The following is a 20,000-nucleotide window of genomic DNA, read 5'->3' as shown; positions in this document are numbered from 1 at the left end:
GGGGTACTGCCGGTAGCTTGGTTGAGCTACAGGTTGGGGCTGCGGGTAACTGTAGAACGAAGCCTTGTTTTGAGACAATTCTTGGTCTGGGAAAACAGCCGAGAAGGAGTCTGGGGAAGCAGTGGACCCTTTAGGATGGACGATATGCAAGTTGTCATTCGATCCCGGAGGTGGTAGCGGGGGAAGGTTCTTGTACCTGTTGGGAGAAAGAGAGCCGCCAGTGTCAATACTACTAGATCTAATATGTTGTTGATGGTTGAAGAATGCGTTGGCGTTACTATAATTGATGGGGGGCGGAGTCTCGAGCATAGTCTGGCTAGATGCTGAGAGAGAAGTGCTAGTCTTGTTATGAGGTCGAGCTGCACAGGGACGCACAGGCATAGGCTCGTCGCACATCAGTCTATCACCATTTGCACCATTAGCATTAGAAAGGATCTCGACGACGCTTCGCCTGTCCTCTCCCATCTCCCCGATAGTGGTGCTCCTCCGATTTCCACCAGACGCATAGCTTTCACGTTTCGCGGCGCTTGTAGTAGTGGCAAACTTTGAGCTCCCAGGGCTTGCGGACTGACCCATGCTCACATCGGAAGTGGAAGTGCTGCCAAATGGAGCGGAGACCGACCGAGAGCCATAGAGATGAGAGCCGGAAAGTCGATTACTAACTGATTCTTGACCATCGGTCAACATTGAGCTGGACGAACCACTGCCGGTTCGAGCGTGTCCGCGGTCACCACCTCGGACAAGGACAGAAATCGGAGGCGGGAGGGCAAGAGGTGTCTCGGGCGCGGAGGGTACGGATGATGCGGAGGGTCTAGGGTTGTATTCTTGGGTACTTGAAGACTGGCGGTAATTGGACAAATTAGGAGACTCCGCCTTGGAGTTTTTCCTTGATCCTTTCGGCTTCATCTTTTTGAAGAATCCCTTGATACCCTTCTTCTTCTCCGCCTTCCCATCATCTTCCATATCGCCTTCGCCGCCAGTATGGACTTGTGACAAGCGTGACTGGCTGATAACCCGAGACATGCGAGGCTCGTGGTCTAAAACAGATGACCCTCGAGAGTCTCGACTGAAGAAGGAAGGTCTAGTCGGAGAAGCAAGGGAAATTGCTCGAGGATAAACCTGTGATATAGCCCTGCTACGTCGCTCGTTATCAAGACCAAGGCTATGAACCTATATTAGCCTCCTTCCTCTTCATGAAAGAATAAAAAGAGGAATGAAATGACTTACTGCATGTCAACCATGCTGCCGCTTCCACCCTGACTTCCACCAAAGAAACTCGTAACGCTTCCACCCCATCGGCCCCATAGACTTTTCCTCTGCCCGGATCCATCACGTACGCTGCCATGCCCCTCACTTCCCTCCCTCGCGGCAGCGGCACCGGCTCTAACGGCGAATGAGAATGGCCGGAGACCTTGAGGTTGATCCGGAGTCCAAAGATCATCATCGTCAATCCTTCTCCCATCGTCACCGGTACCTTTGACATTGGTATTGATAGTCAATGGCTCGAGCGCGCTCGTCGAACTTGTATTCTTTGAGTGGCCCCTCTTGCCTACACTGCTTGAATCGTAACCTCTGGGAGTACGAAATTCCCTGGCAGGTTCACGCCGAGGGAGATATTGTGTCATAGGTCTCTGTGGATTAGATCTAGAAGTTGCAATGGGCGCGACAGGAGAAGCAAGAAGATTGGCTGGTGATGATGGACTTTGTCGAAGGCCGCCAGTTTGTTCGGGGAGAAGTGGGCGGCGATAACTGTAAGAAGCTGAGGACGTGGCCCCTGTAGGAAACCTGGCTTCGTGGCTCGAAAGAGAAGAATCGCATGAAAGATCATCGGGGAAAGCAAAATGCCCTAGACGTTGAGCTTCGGCGCGAATCTCAAGCACAAGTAGCCACTGGTTTCGAAGAAAGTCTTGCAACTTTTGATATCTATGGGCTGAGGCAGAAGGGAACTACAAGAACCGTTTAGTCGTGCACCAAGTCAATATGAATCAACTCACTTTAGCCATAATTGACTTTATACCTTCCTCTGTTAAAGGTCCTCCCTTTCCTCCTCTGAAGCCAGCAGGCAACCCTTCTCCACCTTGCCCTTCCTCCCATGAGAAACCTCTCCATCCAACCTCTTTGCTAACTCTCCAGTCTGCTTCCTTGTGCCTTGCTTTCACTGCCTGCTTCCTATGTCTCTCTTCCTCCCTATGTCTCCTCGTTTCCGGCCCGTCGCTGCCCGCGTTTTGTGAGCATTCATCAGATGACGAAGTGTCATCCATGTCAATAACACTCCTAAACTTTCCATGGGCTGCAGAGGTCTCGGCAGAATCCAAGCTGCCCATAGACCTTAAGAGGCCTTCTTCACGCCGTACCAACTCTATGAACCCAGCATCACTTTCGCGATCCCATACGTCTTCACCCTGTACATCGACGTCTGCCAGATCCCGGTCTCGCATCATACATTCCAAACAAACCTCTTCCTGAAGATTTCGACTTGACCCTGCACCATTTGGCGGGGCGGTTGGGCGGCCCAAACCGAGATTTGGTTTAGGCTGCTGGACCTGAGGTTTGGGAGGGCCTTGAGGCTGGCGAATAGAATTGGAAGACGGATAAGGTCCTGCATCGCTTATTCCCGGAATGACGGGTAAGCTAGATGCAGACTTATTTTGCTGATGTTTATGATAGAACGTCGGCGGCACCTGCTGATGCTGTGCGGGAAGTTGCATAGGCTGTGACGAAGCAGGTGGTTCAGTTCGAAGCACGTTGAGAGGCGGCCAGCTTGAAGATGGCGGGGGAGAGGGTTGCGACTGTGACTGGGTACGGACAGGAACGGATGAAGAGGTCGGCTCAACATGAGACTCCATCTTTGGCGGTCGAGGCAATGATCGTCTGGCGGTGGGAGACGAAGGCGATGAGTTTTTGAGGTCAGCGGACGCGCGTTTCTTTTCCAGCCGTCTTGGACTGTTGGGCTTCTGTTCGAGTGCAGGCGTAGGTTGTGGCTCTGGCATAAGGATCGAGCCGCGTTCTACCGAGCTAGGCTTGTCCTCAATCGGCTCCGGGGAGGCGACACGAGGAGGTGTAGTAGAGTCTGAGACGTTGACAGGGCTCGGTTCGTGAGTGGTGGTGGACTGGATGACCGTGCGACGACGCGCGATGCCGGGCGGATTTTTGAATACGGGAGACGGGGGCAGATCAGTGTCCGACGGGGAGGGAGTAAGGGGCGCCGGAATGTGGACGGTGAGGGAATGAGCCAAAGGACGCTGGTAGCTGCGGTCTGTGGTGAGACTGCCTGACGGGCTGGCGTATGCGATCGCAGCAAGGGCGGAAGACGGGCGGTGGAGGCCGGAGAAGGAGGAGGAGGGCGAGGGCGGCGGGAGGGGAGATATGGGCGGGATGGCTGGGAGCGTGGGGGCCGCCATGGTGTCTCTGGCGGCAACGGAGTCTGAGAGATGGAGAGAGGTGGGGGCGGTTCCGCTAGTGCGGGTGTGGTTGTCCAGAGTACCCGACATAATGATATACGCGCCGCTCCTTTCCTTCTGGTTCCAGGTAGTACACCAATGTGGAGGTGAATCACTCGCCGAGTTACACAAGATCCGATGTGCCAAAAGCTACTATTAATGGCTCTGCATACGACTTGACATCTCGCTGGGAATCGCAGAAACCGATCGGCCGTTCCAGCCCCTGAGTCACGGACGGCCACAGACCAAAAAGCCGGTGGCCCTGGAACGCGTTTATTACGTAACTTAATTTTTCACCACGGAAAAACAACAAACAAGAAGGGCGAGTGGGGAAGCTGCAGGAAGGAAGTCTTCAAACACATAAAAACGCAAAAAGCAACAACAGTGGGCGATAATTGTTTGCATTCGCTACAATCATGCGGTCTATATCCACATTCCATCTGTTGCAAGCGATGCAAGCGATATAAAGATGATCATGCTGGAAGGGGAAGCTACGTATGTACGCACGTTACTTCACTAGTGTTGTCTTCTGGTATGCCGCCGCCGCCGATACCCTAGGTGAAATAATGATGGATCAGAAACCAGAGGTAGACGTTGGTCGACAGATTATATTATCTTCTGTACTGCATGGTACTGCATCACATTCCTGACAGAAGATGATGAGGAAGAACGAGAATCACAACTAGAGAATTGTTTAGCGCCTAATAGCTAAAACAGTACGAGTACTTGCTGACAGCAGCCACAAGCCCACAGATCAGTGCCAATAATGTGATTACCGACAAGAAGGACAACGTCACAAGACGATTATGCCAGCAGGCTGCAGTAAAAACGATGAAAGTGCCACGCCTACTCGAGAAATTTTGAATTATGCACGTAGCCCTAGTTAAGCACAGTAGGATTATTTAGTAGAGACGATGTTCTGGATGGAGAAGTGGTAACGCACATAGATCGGGACATTTTCGCTGATATCATTTTGATATCATTTGGATATCATTTTGATATCATTTGGATATCATTCTGATATCATTTGGATATCATTTTGATATCATTTGGATATCATTCTGATATCATTTGGATATCATTTTGATATCATTTGGATATCATTTGGATATCATTCTGATACCATTTGGATATCATTCTGATACCATTTTTGATATCATTTTGGTATCATTCTGATATCACGTTGACATCAAAAAAACAAACTGTGGTGCGACGCCGCCCAACTAATATGGATCGGCAGAGATTATCATAACAAGCTTTTTTTCCGTTCCGGTTCAGCTAATTATTAGTATTGCAGTGCCTTGGCACGCAGCTGTGAGCGATTCCGAGTTTTTCTGTACACTGACTGCAAAATTTCAATTGCAAGGCGGTGTGTGTAGTGTGAAGTGGATCCTTTTGGAGAAGAAACGACTATAGCACTGGTAGTAGACGACTCTATAAATATCGCCATTACTACTCTCTATTATACCCTAATGTTTACAACAGACAGACCTCGTCAATCCTCATAAACGTTACTCTTCTTCTTTGACCGGGTATCGAGTTCTGATCCTCATCCCCGCCTCATGCAGCGCAAAGAACATTGGTCCTCTTCTTTCCAACTCCTCCTCGGGCTTTTCATCGCCAGAGTACAAAAACGCTTCTCTCATGCTGACCAAATTGGCTTGCAGCTCTTCCACCTTGCTAAGAGGGATGGCGGCAAGGATCTTTTCAATTTTGTCCAGTTCTGTGGGTGCAACCCGGACAGACAACTTGGACCAGTCCAAGAAATCAGCAAAGGGATAGTGGGTGCCTTCAGAGATGAAGACGGGAATACAACCGGCATATATGGCATCGTTTGTTTGAGGAGACCAGCCTGCGAAGCATGTCAGCGGAAAAATGGGTGTAAACAACAGCACCGGGACAACTTACCGGTGATACCTCGAGGCTGAGGGCAGAACCTCGCGTTATTGAGATCATTCATATAATCCCCATTTGCGAAATTGCTTTGCTTCCCACCTCCCTTGATCAGTTCTCTATCGCCCGCTCCTCCTCTACCGCACGTCAAACGAATACGTTCACTCTTCCCCGCCACCTCGTACGTCCCCGACCATGTAAGGAGATTCAAGCGTTCTCTCATGGGCTTGATAGATCCGACATTCGAGAATGTTGCACGAAGAGTATTTGTGTGACATGTTCGAGCCGGAACGACTACATCCTGATGAGGACGGTAGCATGGAGAGTCGTAGTCGCCCATGACGGACCAAACGAGAACATTGTTAAGAATCCTATCGGGGTGGAAGGCGTGTTGATCCCTAGCAGACCAAATATCCCTATACCGTGCGTAAGCGTGGACCACATGCAACCGACACAGATCACATACCATACAGAATCAATACAGATTCCCCAGTCGTGAGTCAGGACGAGCGCCACCGTCTTCTCCTCGTTTTTCACTCCCGGTATCGTCTCTGAAGCATGCTGCATTGCATCATGAAGCAGGAATTGAACGCCTGTACATTGCTGGTAGACAGGGAGTACCACCAATTCCGCCTCGTCAGCAGGGACGGAGATGTGACGGAGCGACTTGTACATTATGCTATCAGCCGAGAAGCAATTCGTTTCCTGGAGCCTATGACAGGGTGCTGCCTCTATCTCTTCTTGACCCTTGTACCCATCGGCAACATGAACTTTGACAAAGTCCGGGTGGGCTTCGAGGGCTGCTCGAGCTGCAGGAAGGAGAACATCTTTCCAATCCACGGCTTCCACAGCATGGGTAAGTACAGAAGAATGACCATCAAGACAGCCAACAGGCGATTTGTTTTCATCAGGGTGAAGCGAGTTGGAAGGATAGATTTTGAGCAAAGGATTCTCCCGTCGAGGTTTGCAGTGATCCGCTTGTACACATTTGCAGTTCCCGGTCTGTACACACACCGTCGGGCTTTCACAGTCGTTCCAACAAGGAGGAAGATCTTTGAGAGCCCAAGCATGAGGATGGGGGTCTGTCTTGGGACCAGTCTCGTTGAAAAAGGCGTGGCCGGCGGTGCCCGTGACTTTACTAACAGCTTGACGAGCTGTGGATAGATGCTTGAAGTTGTATCGAACAGCTTGCTCGGCTCTGGTACAGAGATGTGAACGACGTGTGGAGTCAAAAGGGATCTCGCCAGTAGAACCGAATCGAACATCAGCAGACTCATCTGCAAACTAGTCAGCATGACGTCCAAGCTCTTGCGGGGTGCTACTCACAATCATCCAAGAGCAACGGCCAGTCACCTTCAAATGGACAGCAGAGAACGTTGATACGCATATCAAAGTGAGGATCCACCCATCGAGTAATCGGCTCTACAGTGAACCATGTCGAGCCATCGGTCTTATTAGAAACGGCATGGAGCTGCATTTCCGAGTCGGGCACTAGAAGTCTCAGGTCTGAAGAATCCCGACGGACCTAAAACATTGCGTCAGCTTTGCTTCTTAATCTAACCGAATGACCACTGACCTCCAGGTCGAACACCGTTTGGCCTTCCTTGGGATCCTTGTAAAGCTCAAGCCCAACCTCGCCCTCTGTCTGTGTCATTCCTAGGTATCCCATTCCGTTTTGCTCTTTTAACATAACCCTCACGATCCTTTCTCTCTTCTTCTTCTCCACTTTCTCGATGATAAACGTGCTCTGGTTCCAATTCAAAGCAGTCACCTTGACATCGTCCACGTTGCAATGTTTTCCGTCATGACATTTCAAATGATGAAGCCATCCTTCGTGGTTGAAGCCAAGGTTCACTGTACAGCCATCTAATTTCCATAGAGGTTTATTACGCTCGTCCTCGATGAAAGGCACAGCAAAATCACCATCAGGAGCTGGAAAATCTGCTGAAGGTGGGCAATGCTCGTGTAAATAGGAGCGGAAATAAGTGGAGATGTCCCCTGTCAATTGGGTAATGGCCTTGCCCAGACCGACAGGGGGTGTAATCTCGGCTCGCCAATCGAGTATCTCGGCAGCTTTTGCGGGAAAATATTCATGTGCGTTGGGATTGCGATTATCCCCGATATCCCGGACTGGAGACATAGAAGTTGTTTCTTTGCGTACAAGCTCGACGATATCTCTTTCTGGTGTGCGTTGTCCAGATATCAAGTTGATGGTGGACACATCACCACTCGGAGTTCCTTTGATGTAAGAGATAGCTTTGACAAAACCAATTATGGCGTCTTCCGCGTGAAGTAAGTCATAAGGGATTTGGTTTGAAGAGTACTGAATAGGAAGAAAGGTAAGTGAGTTAGTGAGGAGGGAAGGGATGAATGCCTCTGGAATTGAGGAGGCAGAATGATAACCGTATACCTCGGGGAAACGAAGAATTAATCCTCGAATACCTTCTTCATCTGGGCTGTCCAAAATCGCCTCTTCGAAGACTTGTTCGGCCTCCATCTTCGTTCTTCCGAGAGCAGAGGCTGGATGTTTGGGAGAATCCTCATTGGTCCCCTCAGGCCCAAATACCTCCATTGTCGATCCCAAGATTACCCATGGCACTCGAACATTTTTCCACATTTTTCCTCTCTTGAACTGCTTGTTGTTAACTGCAATGACCTCATTCATCAACGCTTTTGTCCCCCCAACGTTGACTTCATGGCACTCGTCCTCCTTGGCTGCGCACCAGACATCTAAAGATATGCCTGCGAGATGTATGACACCATCAAAAGTATTCGAGGCGAAGATCGATTTGTAAGCCTCAGCAGGAGGGGTGCTGCTCGAACGGTGATAAATGATTGAACTGGGCAGAGAGGGAGGGCGAGGAACAATATCTTGAACGTGGACAGTATAATTGTTGATTAACTGTGGTATAAGAGCCTGACCTGTGGAAATACAGGATGTCAGCTCGTTCTGATCGGTAATCAAGGAAATCGTTCAGAAACAGTGTGTGTACGCATTCAGGCTAAAGCAACCGGTGAAAGAAATGAAAGGTCGAAACGAAGTGGACATACCAAGCTGACCAGCACCACCGGTAATAAGGATAGACGTTCGGCCCTTGTCCTTCCAGCCAAACCAATCTTTTATATCACCTCCCCAAATGCCCTCGTGGGTACCCCAATCGTCGTCCACATCCGTTAGTGCTTCCCATGAACCACCTTGATGAGCCTCTTTGACTTTAGCTTTTAGCGTTGGTGGGTTTGAGAGTTGGTTCTTATACAGTAGGACAATAAGTGGGAGGATGAGGAGGGCGAGGAAGCGAGGTTTGTGAAGTGGGAGGAGCAGAAGTCGCAACGGAGGCTGGAAAGGCGCCATGGCCTTCGGCACTGTGCGAATAAGTTTGACGGAAGTGAAATAGCAACGTACATTTCGAAGGTCAAAACATTACTTATAGTGGGTAAAAGGGTAGAATGTATGGATCTAATCATACATAGCTATAGCCAGTTCATACCTGAGGAACTGGTATTAGTCCCATTCTAGCGTCCCTGCTCTGATCTAAAGCCGGCCCGTTCCTGCACTTACGCTTGATAAAAACAGTTACGACATCTGGATTAGCTTTTGATACGCATAGTTATTAGTAGTTATTAATAGCCATTACAATCTGAGGCAACTTTGATTACATCTTCACACTCTAATTAATATTTAAGGCACATTTACAGTACCAGTACAGCAGGAACAGTGCTCTATCCCTTATTTACCAACTCTTTTTTTTGGACTTCCTAATACAATTACTCAATTATCCAATCATTGCTGTTCCTGCTCTGTCGAATCAGTTGCACACGGATTTATCCCCCATCTATACGCCTTGCCATGTAATGATTATTACAGGCCTTCATATTTCATTTCCGTAGATAACATATTTACACACATTATGAATCTGACTTTGCCTCCACTCTCTTTATTCTTAATTGGTCTACAAAATGATTTCAATTAAAAGCTGATTTCTCCCTGTTCATCGCTCTCATTCTGTCTCTCTCTTCTTCCACCCACTTGTCCCTTCTCATTCTCTTCCTCTCTTCTTCATCCATGCTCTCATCGCCATTCTGCAGAGCAGCGTCCCATAATTCACCACCATTCTCTTGCTCATCATCATGCTTTGTTGCCCTCGTCAGTTTCGAACTGGGGCCAGCCAATCGAGAAATTATTTTCAAAGGAGGAAGAAGTGTATTGTGAGCTTGGGGAGCTCCGGGCACTTGAAAAGAGGGACGATGAATGGGTAGAAAATCATAAGCGGAGGACGGGGATAAAGAGCGTCGACGCTTGCGGAGTGGCCTGCCTTCTTGAGAGGTTGCCAGGGAGCGAATAGGAACAGAAATCTGACCGAGAGTTTGGGGGTAGCCTTGCAACGTTTGACCCTTAATTGTCCGTTGGTAGGGGAAGTATTGAAGTTGTTGGGATTGTCGTACCGGTTGCATCAGCATTTGCTGTACAGGCATCCAGTTGGGTTGAATATGGAGATAACCTTGTGGGATTTGTGTCTGAGGAGGAAGTTGCTGCATGAATTGTTGAGAGTTTCCATCCCATATTGGCTGTGCGTTGAACCATTGGAAATTCTGTGTGTAGCCCTGCTGCTGTCGCATTAAGGCTTCTTGCTGAGCATGCGTCTGTTGGAACTGCATAGAGACTGGGGGAGGAGGCATCAGAAGTCTCAATCTCTTATCTTTGTCTTTATCCTTCCCCATCTTTCTCATCCTTTCCTTCTTTCTTCTCGCGGCCTCTTTTCGCCGAAACAAAAAGTTATGACACGTTTTACCAAAGCTGATACCCTGAGCAGCTGTCGAAGCAGTCGGCATGGGAACATCCACCTGTCCCTCTGGAGCCAGAGACGCCAGCCTTAAAGTACCCCCGTTTGAGGGTGCTTGCTCCCTCTCAGGAAGAGGATGTGGCCAGCTGGTACCGCCAGAAGCCTCAGCGGTGCGGGGGTCAATAGATATGGGCTGCAGTGAAGACCATTGCTCCTGCTCGTTTGGCGAGAGACGTCGATTGGAACGCTTCTCGGCCGATGAAAAAGAAGGTCCAGACAGGAACTTAGAAGGATGGTGCAAAGGTGCAAGGGGGCCGAATGAAAAACGCTCAAATCCTAGCATAGACTGTTGCGCATCCCCTAGCTGGAGGGCTGAGGAGGGTTCAAGCTGGTTTGTTGGGTTGAATGTGGGTGTTGAGAGGTCTAGAGAGCGGGGTTGATGGGTTGGCTGAACCAAGTAAGCTTGTCCAGAGGAACTTAACACAGTTGTCACTCCATGATTCATCATATCCAGATCATCTGTTCTTCTCCCCATACGGCTCCATCTGCCCCTTTTGATCTGGGTAACGGTCCTCGTGCTACCAGATTCCGACCCGTACCCCCCCATTGCATCAAACAGAGCATGTGGCGCTGGCCGACTAGTAATATCGCTATCTCCGATAGAAGACTGCTGCGCTTGATGTAGCAATTTGGGAGGAGGGAAATATGTGGAGGGCGATTGATTGGTCAGTCCAAGAGAGAGTGCTTTGGCGACTTTACGTGGACGACGAATCCTACGCAAAGCAGCAGCAGGGGTAACGAGGCGAGCGGACTGGATAGCTAGTCAGCCTCTTGCCATCGTGTAGGTAGACGGCGCGGCAAAAAATAAACTTACAGTAGGGGATTCATCATAACATTCTTCGTCCGCCTCCTCTGCTTTGCTCTCTTCATTACAGAAGCTCGATGCTGCCGAGATTACATCCCAACCAGGACCTTTTTGCATTGACTTTTCTGCATACAAGTCATGGTCCGCATCAGGCAAAAGTGATTGTGCTTTGCTGGGGACGGAGACGGGGATGAGGTTGGGGCCTCCATTAGTCTTAGGGTCCTCAGGGGTAGTATTAGGGACCGGATAGGCCTGAGTAGCTGTTCGCGAGCCCTTGGAAGGAGGTGATACTGAATCGTCCTTGGTGACCGTTGCTAGGAAAGCATACCTAAGGAGATTGTTCCTGCCACTAGATGTGTCATAAGGTCCATTAATGCCCTGGAGGATGCGTCAGTCTAACAGTATTACAGCTGTAGGCAGAAAGAGACACTTACCACGTTATCCCCACCTCCCACAGGAACCATGGCTATTTCGTTTATGGTCTTGAGCATCTGCATCTCTTCATCAAGATCTTCAACTGTTCCCTTGTCTTTGCCCACATAGGAGCCACCAGATCTGGTTATGATGTCCCATTCGCTGGACTCGGAATTGCCCTTCACTTCCTTGAGAAGCCTGAGCCTACGTGCCCGCTTTCTGATGATCTCTTCGCTATCACGAGGAGGGTATGGAATAGGAGGATATGGAGGCTCGATATCCTTCCAATCAAGGTTAACAGTAGGGAAATCATAGCAGAAGAAGTTGTTCGCAGGTTCTTTCGGAGGAGAAATCGGAGGGGGTGCTTCCGTAGGAAGTCGGACTCCTGAAGGCCCGCAAGTAGTAGAAAACGGGGTATTCTCAAAAGCGGAAGGATGCTGGGCCTTCCCTAAAGGAGTAGGGCTGGCAGAGTGGCGGGTGGTGATGATGAATGGGAGAGGATAGGGGGCCGAGAGACAAGCTCTGATAGGCCTGTGATCCTCTGGTGGGGCTTTGGGCATGGTTCAGTCAAGGAAACTGTAACACTGAGGGATGAAGTGGATTGCTGTTTCTAAGTTGATTTCCTTGAAAGAGAACACTGTTCGTTATGATGGCATTCGAAACTATCAAGGCGGATCCTGCTGTCTTTTGTGCTTTTGGATGACCCCATGACATATCTTGAAGAGGAAGTGATGTAGAAGCATTATGTATGCCAACCGTCATCGGTGCATGTACACGATGTAAACTGTCATCATGTGTTTGATGTTGATGTTGTCGATGAAATTGATGTGAGTGAAAGGTTAAGACGTTGACTATGGGACGATCCTTCTTCGGGGGGTACAGTCAAGGCAGACGACACAATCAAGTAAGCTTCTGTCCCGAATCATCCGGTAGGCTGTATATCCTCCCACTCCAAAGTATTCCTCTACACTCATACCTGCCATCTCATCAATCCACCCACTCCTTTCCTTTCCGTTATTCAAACTTCTCGCTGTTTGGTTCTTTCAAGCAATACCCATCATTTCATAACCTTCCCCACTTCATGTTATGCGTACGTTCTGGGTCCGGTACACGTAATAATGCCTGCCTTGATAGTGGCGGCGTGCCTTGATAATACAATGCGATATGCCGCCGAAGAAAAGCCAAAAAAGAAAACAATTATTGTGAGCTCGGCCCGGCCGAATTATCACCCCAGTAAAACACTACCGACGATTATGGGCCTTGCATGGTCAGCGGATATCATTCAAGTCCAAATTACAGTGGGGGTGCATTGTTGCCCTTTAAAATATGTGTTGGCACAGACTTGAAAGTCCAATTGCAACTGATCATTCAGTTGTGTTACTCGCTTCGCCATAAACCAGGAACATACTCACAGCACGGGAACGGCTGTATCTCCATGAGTATATCATAAAAATACAGGCAGTTTATCTAAGCATGTTTGATTAAATTCCGGTACCCAGCACTTACAGTTCTGTTCTCGAAGGAAACGTTGCGAACGATGTGTTTGCGACGCACAAAACACATGGAAATGACTCGACAGATGGGACCTCCCCCTACCGAGGGGATCAGATGGAATGCCGAGATTACCGACGCAAGAATGGAGAGCTCTCAAAACTCCGTCTCTTTGTAGCTCATTAACGGCGGAGGAACTATGTAATCAACTCCTCCGGTGTGGCTTCTCGCTCTCACTGCATCACCGGCCCTTATCGCTCGTCGTCAGTCTTCTCGTCTCTTTTTCCTCTTTCCGACGGTCAACTCTTGCATCAACATTCCCGGCCTCCCAGTATCAACAGTCTATGGCATGTGGGGTACCTGCGTTTATTGCCGCTAGTCGGGCACACATAGAAAGGCAGGCTATTAGTAACAGCAGCATTCCTGTTCTGTAATTTATCTCTCTTTTTTGAGTCCCTCATCCCCGCCGTATCCGTCGTCCTACGAATGATTAGTGTCGGCTTTGTCCGACTCTCTTATCGCAACCTTTCATTCATCAGAACGGAGCCAATCATACAACATACAAGTAAGCTTCGTTATCACCCCAAATGTCGTCTCCATGCCTTTCCAAAATCTAGTGGAACCCTTGCAATCTCTTGGCAAGACCCTCACCAAATTCATTTGAAGAGCCCCGCCTTTTTGTGGTTCTCTTTCGCTTTCCCTTTTCCGGCAAACGCCTTGTTGCTTATGGTAAGCCTCTTTATTCTATTTCTAGAACGCTTCATAAATCTGCCTGATCACTTCAAGTGTCAGGAACAAATCTACCATGCACCAATTAATATTCAACGATAAGAACTCAAACTGTACCACCGGCCCCCGAGCGTGTTCCTTCGACCTGGGGCTATAAGAACCCTACGGTCCTAAGTCAGTAATTGCCTGAACGGTTCATGCGGTTTTCATATTTGTGAGGTGTCATGGGCGGGGGAGGAGAGTGAGAGGTTCATTTCTCTGTTTCGGTAATTACGGAAGGTTGACAATAGCCGAGTTAGGACGGGCCCCCTTGAATGGTTATATACCCCCCTACACGTCTCTTCTTGAATCCCTATCCTTCAAGGAAATTGCCAGTGACATTGTCCCATCATCCCTTTTTCCCTCCAACCTCTTTCACTAACCTTAAACCTCTAACCTCTTTTGTATTATGAGGGCCATCGCTCTTTTGTATCTGTTGGGAACTGCCTTTGCTGTCCCCTCTCCTAAGATCTCCAACGTTAAGAAGCCGGGTCATTATCACCATCCTCATCGTAGGGATATTGTCACCAATGAGGTTGACGTCAGTGCGTCCTCTCCGACTACCTCTGCCCCCAAGGACAACATCTGGAACTTCCTCTCTAATGATGAGGCTGCCGGTATCATTGCCTTCCTCCACAGCCAGACCGAACTCAATTTGACAGCCGTGAATGACGCTGGAGATTGGGACAATACCATTACTGTTGTTGACCTCTTGCCCCCAAACAAAACTGAGGCTCTGTCTTATATGGACGGAAATGGTACCAAGCCTGAACGTTGGGGTATCGCCAGTCTGCTCTGTGGTGCGACTGAAGAGCCCTACGCTCAAGACTTGGTCGTCGGTCCTCTGCCGGTTTCTGAAGTCACCATTTACTACCCGTACACTTACGGTACCCATGCGCCCGACGCCAAGATCAGGGTCTATGATATGGATGACAATTCGTAAATATAGACCAGTTCGTGGAGATCCGTGCTGATTTTGTGACAGCGAGTTCCTTTCCGATATTGCTATGTCAATGAAGGATATCATCTCCGACATTCTCAACGGTGAGCCTTCCCTCATATATTGACGAAGCACTCTGACTTGTGTAAAGCTACGATTGACACTGCCGACGACCTTGCCGACACCTTTGACATCTGGGGTATCGACCCTCTCTGGCATCAACCCGACGAGAATGGTAACGACCGTGTCATTTACTGGGTACGCAACTTTCTGTGCCCGCTTGGAACGGCTAATTTATTTCTATAAAGGCTGGCTTCTGGCGTTATCCCGATTCTTTGCAAATGGAGAACAGCACTATCAACTTTGATGGCGAGACCCTTCTTCCTCAAGGTCTCTACATCCAGACCGATATCACTGGTCGGGACAGGTCCAAGTGGGCCCTTATGGGTATCCTTTACGGAGACGATTACTACACCTCTGTCGATGAATTCCGAGCTGCTTGGCAGAAGCCTGGTTTCAAAAAGTTCACTCCCAATTACTCTGGCGACTGGATCGGCACAGACCAAACGGGCGACGTCATGCCGTTCGAGACTGAAGCTCCTCCTATGAACGTCCAACCTGGTGGTCAAAGGTTTAAAGTTGACGAGGATAACAAATATGTTGAGTGGATGGATTTTTCATTTTACCTTACCTTTACCCGAGACACCGGTATGAGGTTGTATGACGTCAAGTTCAAGGGCGAGCGAATTATCTATGAGCTTGGTCTTCAGGAGGCTATTGCTCATTACGCTGGTAATGACCCTGTCCAGTCTGGGACTGCCTACCTTGACACGTGAGTGACAGTAAAGAATATGCCCGTAAGAATTTGTGTTTGACTGAAATCTCTGTACAGCTATTACGGCTTCGGTCCTTATGCGTTCTCCCAAGTTCCGGGTTTCGACATGCCTCTCTACGCCTACTGCATGAACACTAGCTTCCACGCTGCCGAACTCTCTACTGTGAATACATAATTCATTTGGCTTTTTGAAAGGAGTTACTAACAAGCCACCGTTCAGTCTCACCGATGTGGCATCTCCATCTTTGAGGCCGACCAAAACTACCCTATCCAGCGTCACTCGAATATGAATTATGTCTCCGCCACTAAGAACATTGCTTTGACTCTGAGAAGTATTAGTACTGTTGGTAACTACGATTACAAGTGAGTTGACTCTGTTAAATGGAGAGTTAATGGCTGATTCTGGGTTTCAGCTTCGATTACAACTTCTATTTGGACGGCACCATTGAGACTGTCGTGCGAGCTTCTGGTTACATTCAGTCTGCTTTCTACGCCAACAATACCGAATATGGCTATCAGATTCACGACTCTGTAGGTCTTGTACGTTCACAAATCGAACAGGGTTGACAAAACAAAAGCTTTCTGGTTCGATGCACGACCATGTCCTCAACTTCAAGGTGGACTTTGACATCGCCGGTGTTGAGAACACTTTGGTGAAGCACATCGTCGAGCCGAAGGAAATCAAGTACAAGTGGAACAACCTTACTCGCTCTACTATGCACTTGGTTAGGAAAGAGATTACCAATGAGGATGAGGGCAAGATGGTATGTCTACTTCGTTAACTGTTTTAGATTTGGATTGCTAATGAAAGTTCTCCATAGAACTGGTCTCACAACGGTCAGGAGCAAGTTGTTATTGTTAACAAGGATGCTCCCAACAAGTACGGAGAGCCCAAGGGTTACAAGGTTATGCCGAGTCGAGGTGGATCCGGTATGCATTTGACTATTACCAACTCGAGCAACCTTTTCAACTCTCAAGGTTAGTCATAGACGGTTATCAATCATTTCATGGTGCTGACATGTTTTATATTATAGGTTTTGCTACTCACCAGTACTATGTCCTCAAGCGCAAGGACTCCGAGTTAAGGGCGTCCAACGCTTGGAATGACTATGACACCCAGCACCCCATGGTTTGTCTTTGGGTTCTCTCTGTGATGTGGAATAGCGGTACTAAATTACGACATGCTAGATCGATTTTAGCAAATATTTTGACGGAGAAGACATCGAGCAGGAGGACATTGTTATGTACTTCAACTTGGGTATGCACCATGTCCCTCATACTGGAGATTTGCCCAATGTTAGTATAGTTCACTCCCATTTTTATCTCCATTCAAACCGAGACACTCATTTCCATACAGACTGTATTTTCGACCGCCCAGAGCGGTATGATGATCCTCCCTCACAACTACCTTCTCTCCGACCCCTCCCGCCAGGCTACCCAGCAGATTCGTATCGATTATAATGTCAACTCTACTACAGATGTGTACTCTTGGGCTAGCCAAGCCGCTACCGGAGAGCTCGACTTCGTGAGTATTCACCACTCGTATATTGGAATGTGGCTTCGGAAGTTAATATGTGATGAAAGTCTCAAATCACTTGGGACCCTTACACTTACGACGGTGATGTTTCCGTTCGCAAATTCCCTTATGACCGTGAGTCGAAGCTTCAATCTTCCATTTTTGGACTTTGTTAACCAGTCTATTTCGTTGTTCAGCCCAAAATCCATTCAATAACAGTAAATAACAGCACTTTCGCGGCAGGTACTGTATCAAGCTGACCATTTCCGCCTTACAGCTGAATCTATTGTATAAAGCAAGGACTTTGTAACCATTTTCGAAAGCTGATAAAAGGAACAAGTAAAAGGAAAATAAAGGAAGGGCGTAAAGGTCTGTAAAATTAGTTGTCATCCATTATTTTTTCAAACGTCACTCTTTCATAAATTTGTCTTATACAACTCAGAACACTTTCTATAATCAAATGCGATAAGTGTGTATTAAATGTACATGAGCGAAACTACGTATCAGGTGCGTGCGGATGTTGTGCTGTACGAGCATGAGAGCGAAACATGAACGATGAACCGTGAATGGCGGTGGTGGCTTCCGATATCGGAGAGTCCGTTCGACTTCGTCGCGTCCCATCGCTTAAATAACAACTCAGCACTTGACTCAGCAGCAACAGGTCATAACTACCTGTTTATTTATTTATATATACATCCCGTAGGCGGCTCCACTCCTCCAATCAAGCGGATTCACCGTTAGCTATCAAAGTAACACATGCTTTCGCATGTGCTGATGCATGGATGGTTGTTGAAAAGATGATTATCATTCGTTGTTTAGTTGAACTGCTTACTACGTTAACTTAAAAATTACTTGTTGCAAGTTCGTTTGGGGCGGGCTGACTGTGAAAGAGAATGTCACGTGACCTGAAACATAACACCAGCGAAATGTTTTCGTCCGTTGCGGCGAACATTGACATGGATGCTCCGCTGCATAGCTCGTCTGCCGTCCGATAAGACACCAGGTGTATATATAGAGTTGTTAACCGTTTCCTATCGCAGGCCGGAACGAACAAAATGTCGTTTCCTACCGTGTTATTTAGGGCAATCAAGAGCCAGCGCAGTATGTACTCGTCTGTCATCACAACCGATATCGTCAGCGCTTGCAAACTCATGGCTGATCCATCGTCCCTTTGTGCAGTTCGTGACTTCTGTACCACTTGTCATTGTCAAACCCCTTGCAAAGCTGGAGGCCCTCCATTGTCGTCATCCGCCATTGCTGTTGAAAAGACAAAACCCAGGGGTGCTGGGATTGGAATGAGGTCTCGCACACGGTCAATGCCAGATATAACGCCCAAGCTGCGAGGAGCTACGAATGAGATGATGCGGTATCTACAAAATGACTCAACGTGGGAACAACAGGAGGGTAAAGGATTGAATTTATTAGACAAGACAGATAGACCAGTACATAGAGTCAAGAGTGACAACACAGGCGTAAATAGACGAGAGGTTTCATGGGATGTGATGAAGACGAGGAGACCTCCAGAGGGGAAGCTTAGACCAGCAACAAGAATATCTTCGTCATGGGAAGAGAAAGCGAAGGGTAAACGAGTAAGTATTGGAATAAATCGAGTACTAAATTGGGTTCAAAGACTTACTGGTCTGTAAACAGGTCGTGTCCATAGGCATCGACATGGAAACTGCGTTGCCTAAGATATTCGCAACCAAAACTCCTATCTATCGATCACCGGGGCTCTCAATACGTGCATTCCCCGCTCATCTACTACCGCCTCGGCCGGCACCGCCATTTCCACCAGATCTGGTTTCCAAGACTAGACACGAGAACCCATGTGTCTACTTATCCATTATCACCAGCAAAAATCAGGTCTCGAAGTTAGCCGTGGAACGTAATAGGGTTCGCCGACGAGTGAAAGCAGCATGGGACCATGTGATTAATGACGGCAGGGAAGGCTGGCGGCTCGTATCTCCAGGTGTGTGATCCATCTCTCATTTTGAGCCATCGCAGTATCAGATACCCGAGCCAAGAGCTGCAGGCGAGATTCGGCAATGGCGATTATCCAATCACAATTTTTTTTACCGTCGGGTGTAAACGCGCAGGACAATGCTGATTCAGCTTTATCAAATTCTCTCGTAGATTACGCTTACATCGTTTCGGTGAATGGGGAGCTGCATGACGCGGAATTTGAGTCGATTGTTCAGGGAGTGGCGACAGGGCTGCGCTTTTTGCAACAGAAGAGGCCGAAGGAGGTGGGTGGACGGAGTGGAAGTGGCATGGTACCGGAGCCTAAATTCATACCCAGAATAATGCTACAGACTGAGGGAATAGACAGAGAGATCCCTGGGGATGTTTAGGCGATGCATGTATGCACTTTTCCCTGGAAATGAAAGCGTGGACTGTGGATGACTTATCTCTTGCACGATGGTACGACTGGTGGTGAGAACGGAGAGAGGGAGAGTCCGATAAACGCCATCGGCAAAATTTATTACGAAATTCTGCAGGATTTACCGGGCGATTTCGGCTGGATTCTGCGTGATTCCATAATAAGTGGCGAGCTGATTATCCCCCGCTCGGATCGCTCCCTTGCCTCTCGTCAATCTATTTAACCACGCAATTTCTTCTTTTCGCTTTCTCTTCTACATCCAAAACATCATCATAGTAATAATTTACGATGGCTACCTACACTCTTCCCCAAATCCAGAAGCCCGCACCGTGAGTATACACTTTCCACTTTATGGGGTGTTGGATGTCATTCGGCCCGTTCGGCCGACTGCGCCTCCCGCCCAGACGTACCCAGTGGCATCCTGCTTTCCCATACTTTTTCCATACACTGATCATCCTGCTGACTGCCCATCTGTAGCAACTTTGCCGGTACCGCCGTCAAGGAGGGTTCTTTCGAGGAGATCAAGCTCAATGACTTCAAGGGCAAGTGGTGAGTCTACTTTCTGGTCCTTATCTATCGAAGCATCCCGCTTACTCATGTTTTTTTCGCAGGACTATCCTTGTCTTCTACCCCATGGTAAGTTTAGTTGTTTGCCCCTAGTCCAGTTTGCAGTTTCT

General features: G+C 48.4%; 6 protein-coding genes across 6 annotated transcripts in view; 3 read left to right on the top strand and 3 right to left on the bottom strand.

The window, feature by feature from the left end:
• Window positions 1-3,599, bottom strand: part of CNG01140 (hypothetical protein) — a 4,052-nt gene extending 453 nt beyond the window's left edge. Inside the window, exons 1-3 of the mRNA XM_024657511.1 lie at window positions 1,995-3,599; window positions 1,228-1,946; window positions 1-1,162 (exon numbers count right to left, since the gene is read on the bottom strand). The exon at window positions 1-1,162 is cut by the window's left edge and continues 453 nt beyond it. Coding sequence (XP_024513175.1) covers window positions 1-1,162; window positions 1,228-1,946; window positions 1,995-3,491 — 3,378 coding nt within the window. The 5' untranslated portion in view covers window positions 3,492-3,599. The remainder of the gene's footprint in view (window positions 1,163-1,227; window positions 1,947-1,994) is intronic.
• A 1,217-nt stretch (window positions 3,600-4,816) lies between these two features.
• Window positions 4,817-8,773, bottom strand: CNG01130 (conserved hypothetical protein). Its single transcript, XM_571782.2, has 6 exons — window positions 8,385-8,773; window positions 6,910-8,255; window positions 6,660-6,858; window positions 5,800-6,610; window positions 5,349-5,749; window positions 4,817-5,292 (listed from the first exon to the last, which is right to left on the bottom strand). The coding sequence occupies exons 1-6, from the start codon at window positions 8,683-8,685 to the stop codon at window positions 4,952-4,954; spliced, it is 3,399 nt and encodes a 1,132-aa protein (XP_571782.1). The 5' UTR covers window positions 8,686-8,773; the 3' UTR covers window positions 4,817-4,951.
• Window positions 8,774-9,041: 268 nt separating this feature from the next.
• On the bottom strand, window positions 9,042-12,925 carry CNG01120 (expressed protein). Its single transcript, XM_571779.2, has 3 exons — window positions 11,414-12,925; window positions 10,989-11,357; window positions 9,042-10,925 (listed from the first exon to the last, which is right to left on the bottom strand). Exons 1-3 carry the CDS (start codon window positions 11,951-11,953, stop codon window positions 9,297-9,299), a joined length of 2,538 nt encoding a protein of 845 aa, XP_571779.1. The 5' UTR covers window positions 11,954-12,925; the 3' UTR covers window positions 9,042-9,296.
• Window positions 12,891-17,318, top strand: CNG01110 (copper amine oxidase, putative). The gene is made up of 17 exons (XM_024657510.1): window positions 12,891-13,613; window positions 13,671-13,854; window positions 13,913-14,591; window positions 14,638-14,696; window positions 14,744-14,850; window positions 14,901-15,424; window positions 15,485-15,590; window positions 15,648-15,790; window positions 15,841-15,958; window positions 16,006-16,191; window positions 16,249-16,405; window positions 16,462-16,556; window positions 16,616-16,723; window positions 16,785-16,952; window positions 17,012-17,078; window positions 17,141-17,161; window positions 17,221-17,318. The coding sequence occupies exons 3-17, from the start codon at window positions 14,062-14,064 to the stop codon at window positions 17,235-17,237; spliced, it is 2,406 nt and encodes an 801-aa protein (XP_024513172.1). The 5' UTR covers window positions 12,891-13,613; window positions 13,671-13,854; window positions 13,913-14,061; the 3' UTR covers window positions 17,238-17,318.
• A 628-nt stretch (window positions 17,319-17,946) lies between these two features.
• Window positions 17,947-19,320, top strand: CNG01105 (hypothetical protein). Its single transcript, XM_024658604.1, has 4 exons — window positions 17,947-18,044; window positions 18,123-18,532; window positions 18,594-18,912; window positions 19,077-19,320. The coding sequence occupies exons 1-4, from the start codon at window positions 17,999-18,001 to the stop codon at window positions 19,292-19,294; spliced, it is 993 nt and encodes a 330-aa protein (XP_024514528.1). The 5' UTR covers window positions 17,947-17,998; the 3' UTR covers window positions 19,295-19,320.
• A 234-nt stretch (window positions 19,321-19,554) lies between these two features.
• The window catches only part of CNG01100 (thioredoxin-dependent peroxide reductase, putative), a 1,614-nt gene continuing 1,168 nt past the window's right edge, over window positions 19,555-20,000 (top strand). Inside the window, exons 1-3 of the mRNA XM_571871.2 lie at window positions 19,555-19,652; window positions 19,801-19,872; window positions 19,935-19,959. Coding sequence (XP_571871.1) covers window positions 19,612-19,652; window positions 19,801-19,872; window positions 19,935-19,959 — 138 coding nt within the window. The 5' untranslated portion in view covers window positions 19,555-19,611. The remainder of the gene's footprint in view (window positions 19,653-19,800; window positions 19,873-19,934; window positions 19,960-20,000) is intronic.

The sequence above is a fragment of the Cryptococcus neoformans genome (assembly GCF_000091045.1).
Source record: "Cryptococcus neoformans var. neoformans JEC21 chromosome 7 sequence".
In the NCBI taxonomy this organism is placed as follows: domain Eukaryota; kingdom Fungi; phylum Basidiomycota; class Tremellomycetes; order Tremellales; family Cryptococcaceae; genus Cryptococcus; species Cryptococcus deneoformans.
This window is presented reverse-complemented; position numbering and strand designations above follow the sequence as displayed.

What these genes read in the sequence shown, in the direction of transcription:
- CNG01105 (XM_024658604.1), top strand. Translation starts at nt 17,999, where the DNA reads ATGTCGTTTCCTACCGTGTTATTTAGGGCAATCAAGAGCCAGCGCA. An exon ending in AGAAAGCGAAGGGTAAACGA is followed by an intron (nt 18,533 to 18,593) that starts GTAAGTATTGGA and finishes GTCTGTAAACAG; the next exon opens with GTCGTGTCCATAGGCATCGA. An exon ending in CTGGCGGCTCGTATCTCCAG is followed by an intron (nt 18,913 to 19,076) that starts GTGTGTGATCCA and finishes ATTCTCTCGTAG; the next exon opens with ATTACGCTTACATCGTTTCG.
- CNG01120 (XM_571779.2), bottom strand. Translation starts at nt 11,953, where the DNA reads ATGCCCAAAGCCCCACCAGAGGATCACAGGCCTATCAGAGCTTGTCTC. An exon ending in TGGGAGGTGGGGATAACGTG is followed by an intron (nt 11,358 to 11,413) that starts GTAAGTGTCTCT and finishes CGCATCCTCCAG; the next exon opens with GGCATTAATGGACCTTATGA. An exon ending in GTTATGATGAATCCCCTACT is followed by an intron (nt 10,926 to 10,988) that starts GTAAGTTTATTT and finishes CTAGCTATCCAG; the next exon opens with TCCGCTCGCCTCGTTACCCC.
- CNG01130 (XM_571782.2), bottom strand. Translation starts at nt 8,685, where the DNA reads ATGGCGCCTTTCCAGCCTCCGTTGCGACTTCTGCTCCTCCCACTTCAC. An exon ending in AAACGGTGTTCGACCTGGAG is followed by an intron (nt 6,859 to 6,909) that starts GTCAGTGGTCAT and finishes GCAATGTTTTAG; the next exon opens with GTCCGTCGGGATTCTTCAGA. An exon ending in ATCTGTATTGATTCTGTATG is followed by an intron (nt 5,750 to 5,799) that starts GTATGTGATCTG and finishes CGCACGGTATAG; the next exon opens with GGATATTTGGTCTGCTAGGG.
- CNG01110 (XM_024657510.1), top strand. Translation starts at nt 14,062, where the DNA reads ATGAGGGCCATCGCTCTTTTGTATCTGTTGGGAACTGCCTTTGCTGTC. An exon ending in TATGATATGGATGACAATTC is followed by an intron (nt 14,592 to 14,637) that starts GTAAATATAGAC and finishes ATTTTGTGACAG; the next exon opens with CGAGTTCCTTTCCGATATTG. An exon ending in CTACCGGAGAGCTCGACTTC is followed by an intron (nt 16,953 to 17,011) that starts GTGAGTATTCAC and finishes ATGTGATGAAAG; the next exon opens with TCTCAAATCACTTGGGACCC.